A 16,721-nucleotide genomic window follows, 5' to 3' on the forward strand; every position below is an offset into this window, starting at 1 on the left:
TGTGTTCACAGAAGAAAATCCTGGAGAAGGACCGAGATTGTCTGGCAAAGTTACACGAGAAAATGGAGTAGATTCTGCGCCGTTCACGGAGGAGGGTGTTATGAGCAACTTGAAAAACTGAAGGTGGACAAAGCGATGGGACCAGACGGGATCCATCCCAGGATACTAAGGGAACTCAGAGAGGTTCTGGCGAGTCCTATTAAAGACTTGTTCAACAAATCTCTGGAGACGGGAGTGATTCCTGGGGATTGGAGGAGAGCGGATGTGGTCCCTATTCATAAAAGTGGTCACAGGGATGAAGCAGGAAACTACAGGCCGGTGAGCCTCACTTCAGTTGTTGGAAAAATAATGGAAGTGTTGCTGAAAGAAAGGATAGTGTATTTCCTTGAATCTAATGGGTTACAGGATCCGAGGCAACATGGCTTTACAAAAGGTAAATCGTGCCAAACGAACCTGATTGAATTTTTTGATTGGGTGACCAGAGAGCTGGATCGAGGACATATGCTAAATGTAATTTACTTGGATTTCAGCAAAGCCTTTGATACAGTTCCTCATAGGAGGCTGTTGAACAAACTTGAAGGGCTGAAGTTAGGACCCAAAGTGGTGAACTGGGTCAGAAACTGGCTGTCGGACAGACGCCAGAGGGTGGTGGTTAATGGAAGTCGCTCGAAGGAAGGAAAGATGACTAGTGGAGTCCCTCAGGGTTCGGTGCTGGGGCCAATCCTGTTCAATATGTATGTAAGTGACATTGCTGAAGTGTTAGAAGGAAAAGTGTGCCTTTTTGCAGATGATACCAAGATTTGTAACAGAGTAGACACCGAAGAGGGAGTGGAAAATATGAAAAAGGATCTGCAAAAGTTGGAGGAATGGTTTAATGCCTGGCAACTAAAATTCAATGCAAAGAAATGCAGAGTAATGCATTTGGGGATTAATAATAGGAAGGAACCGTATATGCTGGGAGGAGAGAAGCTGATATGCACGGACGGGGAGAGGGACCTTGGGGTGATAGTGTCCGAAGATCTAAAGACGAAAAAACAGTGTGACAAGGCAGTGGCTGCTGCCAGAAGGATTCTGGGCTGTATAAAGAGAGGCGTAGTCAGTAGAAGGAAGAAGGTGTTGATGCCCCTGTACAGGTCATTGGTGAGGCCCCACTTGGAGTATTGTGTTCAGTTTTGGAGACCGTATCTGGCGAAAGACGTAAGAAGACTTGAGGCGGTCCAGAGGAGGGCGACGAAAATGATAGGAGGCTTGCGCCAGAAGACGTATGAGGAGAGACTGGAAGCCCTGAATATGTATACCCTAGAGGAAAGGAGAGACAGGGGAAATATGATTCAGACGTTCAAATACTTAAAGGGTATTAACGTAGAACAAAATCTTTTCCAGAGAAAGGAAAATGGTAAAACCAGAGGACATAATTTGAGGTTGAGGGGTGGTAGATTCAGGGGCAATGTTAGGAAATTCTACTTTACGGAGAGGGTGGTGGATGCCTGGAATGCGCTCCCGAGAGAGGTGGTGGAGAGGAAAACTGTGACTGAGTTCAAAGAAGCGTGGGATGAACACAGAAGATTTAGAATCAGAAAATAATATTAAAGATTGAACTAGGCCAGTTACTGGGTAGACTTGCACGGTCTGTGTCTGTATATGGCCGTTTGGAGGAGGATGGGCAGGGGAGGGCTTCAATGGCTGGGAGGGTGTAGATGGGCTGGAGTAAGTCTTAACAGAGATTTCGGCAGTTGGAACCCAAGCACAGTACCGGGTAAAGCTTTGGATTCTCGCCCAGAAATAGCTAAGAAGAAAATAATTAAAATAAAAAAATTTAAATTGAATCAGGTTGGGCAGACTGGATGGACCATTCGGGTCTTTATCTGCCGTCATCTACTATGTTACTATGTTACTATGTTAAGTTCTCTGAAAGCTCATCAAACATTCACCTTTATTGTGTCTTATATTCGTTTTTTTCTCTTCAGTTTTTGTTATAATATTTCTGTTCTCACCCATTTCTGTTAAAAATTTTCATTTTACAACTTTCTGAGTTTTGGGGCTTTCAAACACTTTTCAGTCCATTCTCACCGGGAATATTGACCCTTTTTGGCTTAACATCTACTTGACCTCCCTGTGCCATTGAACCCTTTGATTTCACATTGGCAGTTTTCCCATGGATATCCAAGGCACCTAGCAGCTTCAAATGGTGCACACGATAAGCCGCGCTTGCGCACTCCCACTGTGTGCGTCCGTTTTCCGTGAGATGTAGGGCACCTCAGGTAGGAGTGCGCATGCGCGCAAATCTCTCTGGCTGGTCGTTGGCATCTTCTTCGCTCCTCTCCCCGGCACACCCGAACCCCCGTTCAGCCTCCCATGCGACCCTCCCTTCAGCTCCCTTAGTCCCTTGCCGCCGCTCCTCTTCTCTTCCCGTCCCGACAAACGTCCTTACTCCAGCAAGGGCCGCAGCACTCTAAACACGCTGCTTCGCGGCCTGCTACTGCCCTGATTTGCTCTGCCCGACACGGCAGAGCAAATCAGGCCAGTAGAAGGCCGCGAAGCAGCTTGTTTACAGTGCTGCGGCCCCTTCTGGAGTAAGGACGTTTGTCGGGACTGCGAGAAGGGGCGGCAAGAGACTAAAGGAGCAGAGGGTTGAAATATATTTCTTTCAGGTACCATTTGACAATAGGTAGTTCTGTAGAAAATGAACTGCCACTTACTGGGACAAGCCACTGATTTTCTTTAAATGGTGAGAACAAGACCCGATATGGGGGCAGCTTTGGGGGAGGGGTGTGCTGCGAGGCAGACAGCTTTGCTTGGGGGGGAAGAAAGAAGGGGGGCCACGGAGACACAGTCCGGGATGAACTGGAGAGGGAGAGGGAAAGGGGGCTGCTTTGGGGGAGTGGTGTGCTGGGAGACAGACAGCTTTGCTTGGGGGAGGGAAGACAGAAGGGGGGACACGGAGAGATAGTCAGGGAGGAACTGGAGGGGGAGAGGGAAAGGGAGCTGCTTTGGGGAAGGGGTGTTCTGGGAGCCACACAGCTTTGGGGGGAAGACAGAAGAGGGGCCACGGAGAGACAGTCAGGGAGGAACTGGAGGCCGAGAGGAAAAGGAGGCTGCTTTGGGGGGAGGAGTGTGTTGGGAGGCAGACAGCTTTGCTTTGGGGAGGGGAGACAGAAGGGGGCCACAGAGAGACAGTCAGGGAGGAACTGGAGGGGGAGAGGGAAAGGGGGCTGCTTTCTAGCACCCGTTAATGTAACGGGCTTTAACACTAGTTTTTTATAGTACAGTTTTTATTAGTCAGCTATATATTATTTACTGGTGGTGAGCGATGCGTTCAATTCAGCTGCTTCTTTCCTGGACTTTGGAGTGTGGCTGTTTTTGTTGACCTGCCATTGTGATGAGTTTCCTGGGGAATGGTGAACTACAGGCACTGGAACAGCTGCCCACTCAGCTGAGAGTCAGCAGCTGGGTCCATAGCCAGAAATAAGAGCAAGGGCAGAGAGAGAGAGAGCACCTCGAGTCTGTCTGCTACCACTTTCTCATTAGTATTCCAGCTTTCAAGCCCCAGAATCTTATGTCTATTAAATTTACAGAAAGAAATTGAAGACGTGCATCCTGCTATCAACTGAATGCAGACGCAAGGGTTAACTTCATCTTTTAGTGCTGCCGATGCTCTCGATGGCATTACTAAATATTGAATAGTGTGCAGGAGCTGTGACGAGGGGGGAGTGCTGGCTGCTACGTACTGAGCAGTATGCAGTGATGGGGAGAAGCCAGTCACTGGGGCGTGCTAAGCATTCGGGCTGTGATAAGGAAGATTGTTCAGTGTGTGCTGGAAAAAAAAGGCAGGGAATTAAATTTGTGCTGGACCCAGGAACTCTGGGATTGCACTGAACCAACCCGACTTCTGACAAACTTGGCCTCTCTTTTCATTCATTCAAATAGGCGGATTCAAGGTCGTATTGGGTAATGGCAGGTAATGAACTCTAGACGATGTTGGCATTGTCATCTCCAAGCTGGAACCTTAGATCATTTGTTGTTTTACTCTCCATTCATTAAGGCTTTTTGGCAGTCTATTTGGGATCCAATAAATTGCTTGTTAGAAAATCATGTGGCATTGTCATATGACACAATTTTATTTGGCATGTCTATGAGAACTAAATGTCAAATATCTGCTAATAATAACAAGCTTTGATGATATTGACAGGAGTTGCCATCCAACAAATAACATATAATTGGAAGGATTGTAAAAGACTGAATTATTGCTTCTGGTGGAATTCAATTTGTCACGTGTAGAAAATGGCAGTTCAAAAAGGTTATTATAATACATTTAAGGATGTGTGGGGACCATTATTAAATTATAGTAATGAATAATTTACACTTTTCCCAATTTTAATACTCATGTGGATTTGGGGTGGGGAGGGGGATTCTTGGTTTTCCACTAATAATATATTTATGAATGATATAAGATATTATTTTCATGTGGTATATTTTAGTTGTATATGAATTTGGGAGGGGGGTAAGATATTATAGATTTTCAAGTGATGTTGTACTATAATTGTTTGATATTTACTGTACACTTGATGTAAGTTATAAAATGAATAAAGAAATTTTAAAAAAAAAGAACTCTAGACGATGTTATATCTAATGGTAAACTGCTTGACTTTCCACAGCTGTAACACAAATTTGGTCTTAATAAATCACAAAGTTTTAGATGGCTGCAGCTGAAGCAGGCCATTCAGGCAGGGTTCCCTGAATAACCAATATAGTTTAGAGTTCTTGTGCTTTCAGGTGGACTTCCTGGGACACCAGGCCGCACAGTGGTATAAATTGATATCTGGATTTATGAATTTAAAACAAAACAAAACTGGTCTGAGGGACATTTGGAGCATTGAGATTAAGCATCAAATTACTGCGTCTCAATGGCCACGAATTTGGTCTTGGAGGATGAGTTGTACAATGTCAGCATCTAGGAGACAAACTTGGTTTTTTCTGTTACACAGAGCTTTCTGGACCCCTGTTCGTTTACAAAAGTTAGATAGCTCTAAGTCAAATAAATGTTGGCATTGTCATCTCGAAGAAGGGACTTTAGATCATTTATTATTCTACTGTCCATTCATTTTGGCTTTTTGGAGCCAAATAAATTGTTTGTTAGAAAATCCTGTGGCTCTATCCTATGATACTATTTTATTTGGAATGTCAATGAGGAAGAAAAGTCTAATTTCTGCAATTAATAATAAATTATTATTTATTATGACAGGAGTTGCCATTCAGCAGATTACATTTAATTGGAAAAATCGGAATAGATTAAATTACAATTTTTGGTGGAATTCACTGTGTCATATGTATAAGATGGAAAGAATGTTGGCGTTGCAGAAAGGAAATTTTAATAATTTTCAGGAGGTTTGGAGACCATTACTAGAGTATTGTAATGAATGAATAATCATTTTTCCCCAGCTGATATAATTGTACAGGGGTAGTGGGGGAGGAAGTTTAATTATAGATTGATGGGTTGGATTAATAAAGAATATATATATGTAATCACATATGGTTGGGAAGGAGGGATTTATTTTTATTTTTAATTGTGAAATTACGAAGAATAGATAGTCAAGTGATATTGTATAAGTTTCACTGTTAATTTCTGTTGCACTTGTTGTTAGACAAAAAAATGAATGAAGAGTATTAAAAAAAGAAAAGAAATGGGACCAACAGCAAAGATGATTGGGATGTGCTCGTTATCTTAACTTTCAAAAAGTCTTTTGACATTTGCTTTGTAAAGTGACAATTTTAGTGGCCTAGACATCAGCTTAGTGCACAGGATTGTCAGCTCATTTGCAAGTAAAAGAGTCCTAAAGTAGTTGGGAAGGTCTGAGGGGTTTAAATGCTGCTACTTAAGGAACCAGCAGCAAATTCTGTTAGGTAGAGAAGAATGCTGAACGACTAACGCAAGAAATTGTGTTTGACCTGCCCCTAAACGAAAGAGCAAAACCTGTGCAAATAAATATAACAAATGGTTTGACACCGAACTTCTAAAAATGAAACAACTAGTAAGACGACTAGAAAGAATTTGGGAAAAAACAGGAGAATTGTCAGAGCGTAACAACTAGAGATCCAACATAAAAATCTATAAACACCTGATAAAAGACAAACGTAAAGCATTCTACTCTTCTAAAATCGACTTTACACTAGCTTAATACAAAAGAGCTGTTCAACTTGGTTACGAACTTATTTGACACCACATGCCACACTCAACTCGTGCACAATATTAAACCACCTTCAGCAAATGATTTAGCACAGCATTTTGATTCAAAAATTAAAAACCTAAGAAACAAATGACACTAACGGTAATCAAATAGGCAACATACAAGGAAATGAAATACCAGCGGACATGATCTGGAGTTCCTTTTCAAGATTTAGAATGGAATAATTATATCAAACTATATAACAAATACTCTAAATCATACTCATGTCCCCCAGAAATTATGAAAGCAGCTCCTTTAGAATTCAAACTATCTCTGCTGAATTACTTAGCCCATAACCTAAAAAAATGGAAAATTCCTCACTAATAATGGCCACATAATAATAACCCCAATTCCAAAAAATAGCAAAGAATCATCAGCACTGGTAACCAACTATAGACCATTCATCGTCAAAATCATGGAAGGATTGGTACATTCCCAACTGATGGAATATCTTGATCAGTTCTCTCTCTTGCATGAAACTCAATCTGGCTTTAGACCTTTGTTCAGTATTGAGACAGTAATTGCGGCTATCTTAGATAATCTGCGTCTCTTGTTCAGTAAGGGCCTTAATGCCCTGATCATGCAATTTGATATGAGCTCTGCCTTTGACCTAGTTGACCATGGGAAACTGCTACAATGCTTAGATGTAATTGGTATCAGAGAAGGGGTGCTAGACTGGTTTCGAGGTTTCCTTATGTCTCGCACCTATCAAGTATGTTTCAATTACGATCTCTCCGATACCTGGAGCAATCCATCTGGCGTACCGCAGGGATCACCACTATCCCCATTGCTTTTCAATGTCTACATGTCCTCAGGTACGCAATTGACCCAGCTAGGGATGAAATTATTCAGTTACGCAGATGACTTTACAATCATCATTCCATTTACTAACTCTCTCTCGGAAGTTACTTCCAAGGCAACAGAAGTACTAAATCTGATGGAGCAATGGATGACTGAATTCAGACTGGAACTTAATTCAGAAAAAAACAAAATTTTTCATAGCTTCGCCACACCCACTTGACACCAGAACACCAGTATGCATCAATAAGCTTAGTTATTTTATTCAGTCTACTATGAAGGTATTGGGTGTAACACTAGACCAGGGCTTAACCATGAAGGACCAGGTAGACTCCTTAATCAGAAAGGGTTTTTTCACTCTCTGGAAACTTCGGTCCATTTTGATATATCAGCATTTAGAATCTTGGTACAATCCCTTGTACTGAGTCAACTTGATTACTATAACTTCGCCTATTTAGCAATTTCCCAAAAGAATATGTGACAATTACAATTAATGCAAAATGCAACGATCAAACTGATTTTCGGACTGAAGAAGTCCGATCACGTAACACCACGAAACATCTTACTACCGACTGCTGCATTGGCTGCCGATGGAGGCGCGTGTGAGGCCCCACTTGGAGTATTGTGTTCAGTTTTGGAGACCGTATCTGGCGAAAGACGTAAGAAGACTTGAGGCGGTCCAGAGGAGGGCGACGAAAATGATAGGAGGCTTGCGCCAGAAGACGTATGAGGAGAGACTGGAAGCCCTGAATATGTATACCCTAGAGGAAAGGAGAGACAGGGGAGATATGATTCAGACGTTCAAATACTTAAAGGGTATTAACGTAGAACAAAATATTTTCCAGAGAAAGGAAAATGGTAAAACCAAAGGACATAATTTGAGGTTGAGGGGTGGTAGATTCAGGGGCAATGTTAGGAAATTCTACTTTACGGAGAGGGTGGTGGATGCCTGGAATGCGCTCCCGAGAGAGGTGGTGGAGAGTAAAACTGTGACTGAGTTCAAAGAAGCGTGGGATGAACACAGAAGATTTAGAATCAGAAAATAATATTTTTTTTTTTTTTTTTTTAATTTTATTTATTGAATTTTTCAATTTTTACAATGTTTGAAATTCAAGTGATATAATTAATTACTATATATCATTGTATCTATCATTAATACAACTTAATTTATAAACAGTATATATTATATATAATCAAAAGTTATACATCCCTCCCCTTTTTCCAATTAATGATTCTAAAAATTATACATATCCCACCCCTTTTCTATATAAGTATTATAATTGTGCTAAGAAATCTAATCATTAGAATAATTAGTCAATGGTTGCCAAATTTTATTGAAATTATGAATGTTCCCGTGTTGTAATGCTATTACTTTTTCCATTTTGTATATATGACAGACAGAGTTCCACCAGAACGTATAATTTAATTTGGTATAGTCTTTCCAATTCTGAGTTATTTGTTGCATGGCGACTCCTGTCAATATTAATAGTAGTTTATTATTGTTTACTGAGATCGGACTCTGAGTTCTCATTGCAGTTCCAAATAATACAGTGTCATATGAGAGTCCTACATGATTTTCTAGTAATTTGTTAATTTGGGGCCAAATCATATTCCAAAAGGCATTTACACAGGGACAAAAAAAAATTAGATGATCTAACGTCCCTATTTCTATTTTACAATGCCAGCATCTATTGGATCTAGTATTATCTATCTTTTGCAAGCGCGTAGGGGTCCATAACACTCTATGTAATAAAAACATCCATGTTTGACTCATAGATGCTGACTTTGTAGATCTTAATCTCCAGGACCAAAATCGTGGCCATTGAGACGCAGAAATTGTCTGTCCAATCTCAATACTCCAAATATCCTTAAGACCAGTTTTCTTTTTTTTATTTAAAAATCCATATATCAATTTGTACCATTTTGCGGCTTGGTGACCCAAGAAATCCGCCTGGAAACATAAAACCGGCAGACTATATTGAGTATTAAGATTTTTCCATTCAGGGAACCCTACCTGAATGGCCTGCTTCAATTGCATCCATTTAAAATATTGTGATTTATTTAAGCCAAATTTATTTTGCAATTGTGAAAAACTAAGCAGTGAACCGTCTGAGATGACATCATTTAATGTTCGTATTCCTGCACTTATCCATTGTTTCCAGACGATCTTAAATCCGCCAATTTTGATCCTGGAGTTTACCCAAATAGATTGATTTAGTGATTTACAAATTGGATCTGGTGATAGGTTATTTATATATCTTAATGTTTTCCAATAATATTCTGTTTTCTTTGTATCTTCTAGGTATTGTTATACTAATTAAATGATCTAAATGTAATGGGAACAGGAGCCGCCATTCTAAATATAGCCAATCTGGTACATTTTCCATGAGATCTGGGAGGATCCAATACATACCCTGTCTTAGAATATAGGCTTGATGGTACCTATAAAAATTTGGAAAATTTACCCCTCCCTCCATAATTGGTCTTTGTAAAGATACTAAAGCAATTCTGGGTCTTTTCCCAAACCAAACAAATTTTGTAATAATATTGTTTAATTTTTTATAAAAGGACCCCTGAAAAAATATTGGTATCATACTCATTTGATAACAAACCACAGGCAATATCATCATTTTAATTGTTTGAATTCTTCCCCACCATGAAAGATGTAAAGGATTCCATTGTTCACACATTTCTGTAATTTTTTTCAATAAAAGTTTTTCATTTTCTTTGAATGTATCATCAATTGTATTTTTGATCATAATTCCTAAATATTTTAATCCTTCCTCTTTAGAAAATAATATTAAAGATTGAACTAAGGCCAGTACTGGGCAGACTTGTACGGTCTGTGTCTGTGTATGGCCGTTTGGTGGAGGATGGGCAGGGGAGGGCTTCAATGGCTGGGAGGGTGTAGATGGGCTGGAGTAAGTCTTAACAGAGATTTCGGCAGTTGGAACGCAAGCTCAGTACCGGGTAAAGCTTTGGATTCTCGCCCAGAAATAGCTAAGAAGAAAAAAAAAAAAAAAAAAAAAAAAAAATTTAAATTGAATCAGGTTGGGCAGACTGGATGGACCATTCGGGTCTTTATCTGCCGTCATCTACTATGTTACTATGTTACTATGTTTTAAATTCGGTTGTTTTTGCTTTAAGGCACTATTCGATCTAGCCCCTAAATACATAACTGGCCTTTTCTCTTTCTCAGCCATAAGAGACATAAGAGAAGCTCACATTTGAACTTTGTTTCCCCTCCAGTTAGAGGATGTAAACTCAAAAGACACCATTAACACCTTCTCTCACATCAGGCAGCATTATGGGGTAAAGATCTAGAACAATTGCTTACGCCTACTACTTATGGGGAATTTAGGAAACGCCTAAAAACATATCTGGTCCTGAAATATCTAGGCAGCTGACCCGTACAACTCTTTCTCCACAATAACTGATCCCTAGAGCTGTTAATCCCTAAGATGTTAAGTTCACTCATTTTGTACCATCTTTTAATCTTTGTAAATCGCATAGAACTTCACGGTTCTGCGGTTTATAAACTTATTATTATTTATTATTCATCTTATATGAAATTCTTTCCACCTGTCTGACCTTCTTTTTTCATTTTTCTGACAGAGACTACCCAGAAAATGAAGACGTGAAGACGCTGGTGCAGGAGCAGCTGAACGCTCTCTCTAAGTAAGTGCGCTGTAGATTCACTGCACTCCACTTCCAGGCCCTTATTCTAAAAAAGCTGCGTCTCTGCTCTGGATTAATAATAATCTAACAGTTTATATACCGCAGGACCGTGAAGTTCTATGCGGTTTACAATAATTAGAAGATGTTACAGTTTGAATGGATTTAGCAATGTTCTGCCGGTTAACATTGATAGAATGGTGCTACAAGTTGAGTGGAATTAGCAAAGTTAGAAACTAGTGATTAACAACTTTAGGGATCAGTATTGTGGGATGAGGTTAGTTGCCTGTGGAACAGTATCAGTACCGCCTCCGTCTCCTGTGCTCCTACAGCTGTGAAAGAGGCCCCAAATAGAGCAGTGGTCTCAAACTTGCGGCCCGCCAGGTCCTATTTTGAGGCCCTTGGTAGGTTTATCATAATTGCAAAAGTAAAATAAAACCGTTTCTTGATCACATGTCTCTTTAGCTATAAATTACAATATTATTAGTAAGACTTAGCCAAAAGGAAAGATTTCTACCTCATGCAAAATGGTCATTTCTTTAATAAGACATTAACTATTTTTTTCTGAGGCCCTCCAAGTACCTACAAATCCAAAATGTGGCCCTGCAAAGGGTTTGAGTTTGAGACCACTGAAATAGAGCATGCCATCTCAATTCATAAGCTGCTGCTTTTCCTATTTAAACCGTTCTGAACGGTATAGATGAATGAATGACTAAATAAATATTTGCTCACTGTTGTTTATAAGCTCTATCGAGCGGGGATTGTCGCTTACATGTATAATGTACAATGCTGCATACGTCTGGCAGCGCTATAGAAAACGAAGATAACGTTATTCGCTGACGATGCCAAACTATGCAATATAGTGAGATACAGCAATTCACCCGATAGTATGACACAGGACCTACATTTGTTGGAGCTTTGGTCCTCAACCTGGCAGCTGGGCTTCAACGCTAAGAAATGCAAGATCATGCACCTCGGCAGCAGAAATCCGTGCAGAACTTACACCTTGAATGGTGAGATCTTAGCTAGAACTTCAACAGAACGAGACTTGGGAGTGATCATCAGCGCAGACATGAAAACTGCTGATCATGTGGAGAAGGCTTCATCTAAGGCAAGACAGTTGTTAGGTTGCATCCGCAGGAGTTTCGTCAGCCGGAAGCCTGAAGTCATAATGCCATTATACAGAACCATGGTGAGCCCTCGTTTGGAATACTGTGTGCAATTCTGGAGGCCACACTACCGAAAAGATATGCAACGGACGGCCACCAGGATGGTCTTGGGGCTCAAGGATCTATCGTACGAGGAAAGGCTGAAATATTTGCGGCTATACTCACTCGAGGAACGTAGGGAGAGAGGAAACATGATCGAGACGTTTTAAGTATATTACTGGCCGTATCGAGATGGAAGAAGAGATTCTCTTTCTCAAAGGACCCTCAGCCACAAGAGGGGATCCGCTCAAACTCAGGGGCGGGAAATTTCATGGCGACACCAGGAAATATTTCTTCACCGAGAGAGTGGTTGATCCTTGGAACGAGCTCCCGGTGCAGGTGATCGAGGCAAACAGCGTGCAAGAATTTAAGAGCAAATGGGATGCCCATATGGGATCCCTTAGAGGATTAAGCCAAGGGAACCTGTTACCTGGAGTGGGATCCCTAGGATAGTAGACTTGGGAGTGGGTCAGTAGAGTGGGCAGACCTGACGGGCTATGGCCCTTATCTGCCATCATCTTCTATGTTTCTATGTTTAGTAGAAATGCTTTTGCTCCTCCAGGGCCGAATTGGTTTCTTGCATGTTGTCAGTAGCGGTAACCTGCTTTGTACTGGTTGGCTATGTCCAAGGAAAGAGCCTCAGTTAATCGCAAGGAATTCAATCGCAGGGGGCAGATGAAGTGCAAAGTTTCAAGTTTACAGTGGAACCTCGGTTTGCGAGTAACCTGGTTTGTGAGTGTTTTGCAAGACGAGCAAAACACTTAGCAAACTTTTGTCTTGCAAACTGAGCATGTTCTGCTACACGAACACCTCTCCCCTGCTCTAACCGGCATCGCACCCCTTGAACCGGCATCGCACCTCCCCCGAAAGCCCCCCCACGAGAACTGCATCGCACCCCCGTGCTGAAAGCAGAATCCGCCCGCTCTTCCTCCCAAACATGCTCCTTACCCCATCTGCCAGTTGTGCGACTGAAAGAAATCTCCCGCCTCTTACCTGGGCTGGGCCTTGAGCATCTCCGAGATCTCGTAGAGAATGAGAGCCAGAAGGCCTTGAGCATGCGCAGATGCTCAAGGCCCAGCCCAGGCAAGAGGCGGGAGATTTCTTTCAGTCGCACAACTGGCAGATGGGGTAAGGAGCATGTTTGGGAGGAAGGACGGGCGGATGCCGCTTTCAGCACAAGGGTGCGATGTGGTTCTCGCGGGGGGGGTGCGATGCCGGTTTGGGGGGTGCGATGCCAGTTACAGCGGGGGGAGGGAGTGATGGAGCAGCGCCAGTAGCCTCGGGGGGGGGGGGAGGAAGAGGTAGAACGAATCAAAGCGAGTTTCCATTCATTCCTATGGGGAAACTCGCTTTTATATACGAGTAACTTGATTTACGAGCATGCTTCTGGAACGAATTATGCTCGTAAACCAAGGTTCCACTGTATTTATTTTTGATATACCGCTTATCATACAGGTATCTAAACGGTTAACAATAAAATAGAATATAAACATTAAAAAATTGAAATAAGAACAGGTCTAAGCTAAAAAGAGGGAAGCACTTAAGCATTGATTTACATGATATGGAAGGGAAAAAATGGGGAGAGGAAAATAATTAAATACATCGAGATGGAAAATAAATGGAGGGGTAGGGGGTTCTGCAAAAGAGGAACAATTGACGTTGAAGTCAGGGTTTACAGGGTGTATGTAGGGTCTTTAAAAAGGACGGTTTTGAGTTTGATTTTAAATTTATCTAAAGAATTTTCTAATCGAAGGTCGGCAGGAAGGGCGTTCCACAGGGTGGGAGCAGTAACAGAGAAGATGGATTTGCGGGTAGTGTCATAGAAGAGTTCTCTTATCGAAGGGATGGTGAATAGATTTTGATTACTAGATCGAAGAGTCCTACAAGATGCATACGGAATTAGACTTTTATCAATGAAAGCTGGTTGATGTCTGATGGGCAGCCAGTGTGCTTTGCAGAGGAGAGGAGTGACATCATCAAATTTTTTTGCATGGTAGATTAGTTTCACCGCAATGTTTTGTATTAATTGGACGCGGCAAATTTCTTTCTGGGTTATGCCTACATAGGCCAGGATGCACAAAACATAATCGCTAATACTGACTGTATCGCTGTGGGCTGATTCTCTGGCTTCTTGTGGAAGAGCGATCGATGTACCAAAAAGATTGCATGCAAATGATTTGCGCAGAGTGACTCTCACACATGCGCAAAGCCAGCAAAGGGAAGCCCAAGCAGCTGAGATGCAGGGGAAGCCCCCAAAGCAGCCTCCTGCCACTCGGTTGTTCAAGGCAGGAAACCTTTTTTTCTTCTTTTTTTTTAATGGACAGATGTTGTGCGTGTGTTACCCATGCACAATATCTGCACCATTAAAAAAAAAAGAAAGAAAAGAAGCCCTCCCTGACTTCCTAGCACCAGGAACCAACCAACCCCCCTCCACCCGCAGTGGCAAAAATGGCAGTAGGGATGCCTACCCACTCCCTTCTGCCATGCCATTCCCACCCTTCTACGAGAGAAAATTGGCAAGAGGAATGCCCACTCCCTCCTGCAAATGGAACCCTTCCTGAACCATCCCCTCCCCTCCCCCTTTCCTTCTCCCCCCCCAAAATATGGCAGGAGGAATGCCCACTCTTCCTGCCACCGGATGCTCCCCCCCCCCGTACTTTTGGTAGATGTTGAAAGCTGGAGGGAAGCACGGTCCCTCTGAGGCCCATCCGTTGAAAATAATGGGCCTTCCCCTCCCCAGTGAACCATGTGATGCATGGGGAGGAGCCTAAGGCCCTGGTTAGCCCTAATTGGGGAAGGGCCTTAAGCGTATGAGCCAATCATGGCAGGCTCCTCCCTCTGTTTCCCATGTGATGCACAGGGAGGGGCCTAAAGTCCTGATTTATCAGCCATCATGTTTCTATTTGCTCAGATGTCAGACCTTAAGTGAGGAAGAGTAGAGGGAGGACACATGATAGCACAGTGATGCTGGATGCCAACCTCCCTCGCTATACCACTGTTTATACCACGTTCTATCAACAGTGTTGTAAATAGCTTTCTAGGTTACTAGAACATAGGTATTGTTTGTGTAGCCCCTGCACTAAGCGGTAGGAGATACATTGCCATATTGTGATATGAATGAAAGGATTTATTTTAAACACTTATAACCCATGCTGTCTACAGTTGAGTCAGATGCAGGGCTGATATGGTGTTCTCTGATGAATTTTAATTCTTCTTTGAATGCTCACTTGTAACTTTGCTGATCCCAGAAGAACTGTGGACCGCTCACCTAATAAGAAGAATGTAAGCCCTCGAAAGCTAGTCCGAAATGCCTCTATACTGGACTGTTTCTTGACCTTAGGAGCAATGGTTGTGTAGATAAAGATTCAGATCTTCTCCTGTTTCCTAGTTTGTTTCTTTCACTTTGTTGTATTTCCCATGAAGCAAGTATGAGCTTGTACTGCCCTCTAGTGATCAAATCATAGTACTGCACATTTAGTAACAGCTGTATTTGTTAGTTATTTGGATCTGGCTCATGCCTTATTCAGTTGTAGCTCAAAGCGAGTATTTCCCTGCCAGTTATATTTAGCAAGACACAACCCAATATCCAGATAAGTCCTACATACCAAGCCTATAACTGGATTTTCAACAGCATTATCCAAATAATAGCACTGGAATTTGGCACTATCCGGGTAGTGCTGGGACAGTCCAGAGATGGAGCCTGGGCAGAGCCTGGATAAAATTAGGATGCGAAAAAGGTTGTCCTAAAACTTATCCCATTCTAAGTCTGAATATCACCAGTATACAGACAAGTTACACCCAGATATTTAGTGCTGGTCAGTATCAGGACATCGAAGTTGAATATCTGGGGATAAAACAACCGGCAGCAGCTAGATGTCAGGGTACACTCTGAGAAAATATTAGTGGCCTTACCTCATCCTTTGCTTGATAAAACCTGCAGGAATGGGCATTCTTAGTTGGTCAAACAAAGGCCTCGTGAACTGGCAGTTCAGTCCTTATTGTCATACACTTGCATTTCATTTATTCTTCTTGATATATCAGTGTTGAGCAGGTTGCAATGCCTCAATAATCTACAGAGATTATTCAATTCAGTGGCCTACATAAATTGCACAATATTCAAATGATATCAACATCATTAGCAGTTCCTCTAAATGTCGAACCCAAAATTTACAAAAAGGAATAGTCTGAATCGGAAGGAAGTGAGGATTTTCAAGGATTCGTAGGCTGGTCATTAGCTGCAGCCAAGCGAGGAGGATGCTGCACGGACTGACGGTGTGGAGAGTGTGTGGTAATGTTGATTTGTTTTCTCTGTACAGTGACATCAAGAAACTGTTGCTGGATCCAGGCTTCTCCCTTCTGCAGAGGTGTCAGCTGCTTGCAAGGTACTAGAATCAAGCTTGCTTCTGTCTATTCTGATAATGCATTAATGCTACACACAACTTTAATGCGTAATGGCCTATCAAACGTTGGATCGACAAGTTACTCATACATTTCTTTTCTTTTTTTTAAATTCTTTATTCATTTTATAATTCACAACAAGTGTACAGTACAATATCACTTGAAAATCTACCATATCATACAACAAAAGGATATAACCCCCACCCCCTCCCACTTCCATATACAACAAAAATATACCACATGAATATAATAACTTATCATTCATATATATTATTAATAGAAATCCAACCCCCCGATCCACGTGTAAGAATTAAAAATTGGGAAAAGTGTAAATTAGTCATTATAATAATTTAAAAATGGCCCCCACACATCCTTAAATTTATTATAGTAACCTTTTTGAACTGCCAACGCTCTTTCC

The 16,721-nt window shown here is 41.7% G+C and overlaps 1 protein-coding gene across 4 annotated transcripts in view; it reads left to right on the plus strand.

Moving 5' to 3' along the window:
- The window catches only part of WDR11 (WD repeat domain 11), a 196,020-nt gene that overhangs the window by 140,645 nt on the left and 38,654 nt on the right, over positions 1-16,721 (plus strand). For all 4 annotated transcript variants that reach the window (XM_033941237.1, XM_033941239.1, XM_033941238.1 and 1 more), the window contains exons 21-22: positions 10,638-10,700; positions 16,222-16,287. In XM_033941237.1, coding sequence (XP_033797128.1) covers positions 10,638-10,700; positions 16,222-16,287 — 129 coding nt within the window. The remainder of the gene's footprint in view (positions 1-10,637; positions 10,701-16,221; positions 16,288-16,721) is intronic.

The sequence above is a fragment of the Geotrypetes seraphini genome, chromosome 4 (genome assembly GCF_902459505.1).
Source record: "Geotrypetes seraphini chromosome 4, aGeoSer1.1, whole genome shotgun sequence".
Lineage (NCBI taxonomy): Eukaryota > Metazoa > Chordata > Amphibia > Gymnophiona > Dermophiidae > Geotrypetes > Geotrypetes seraphini.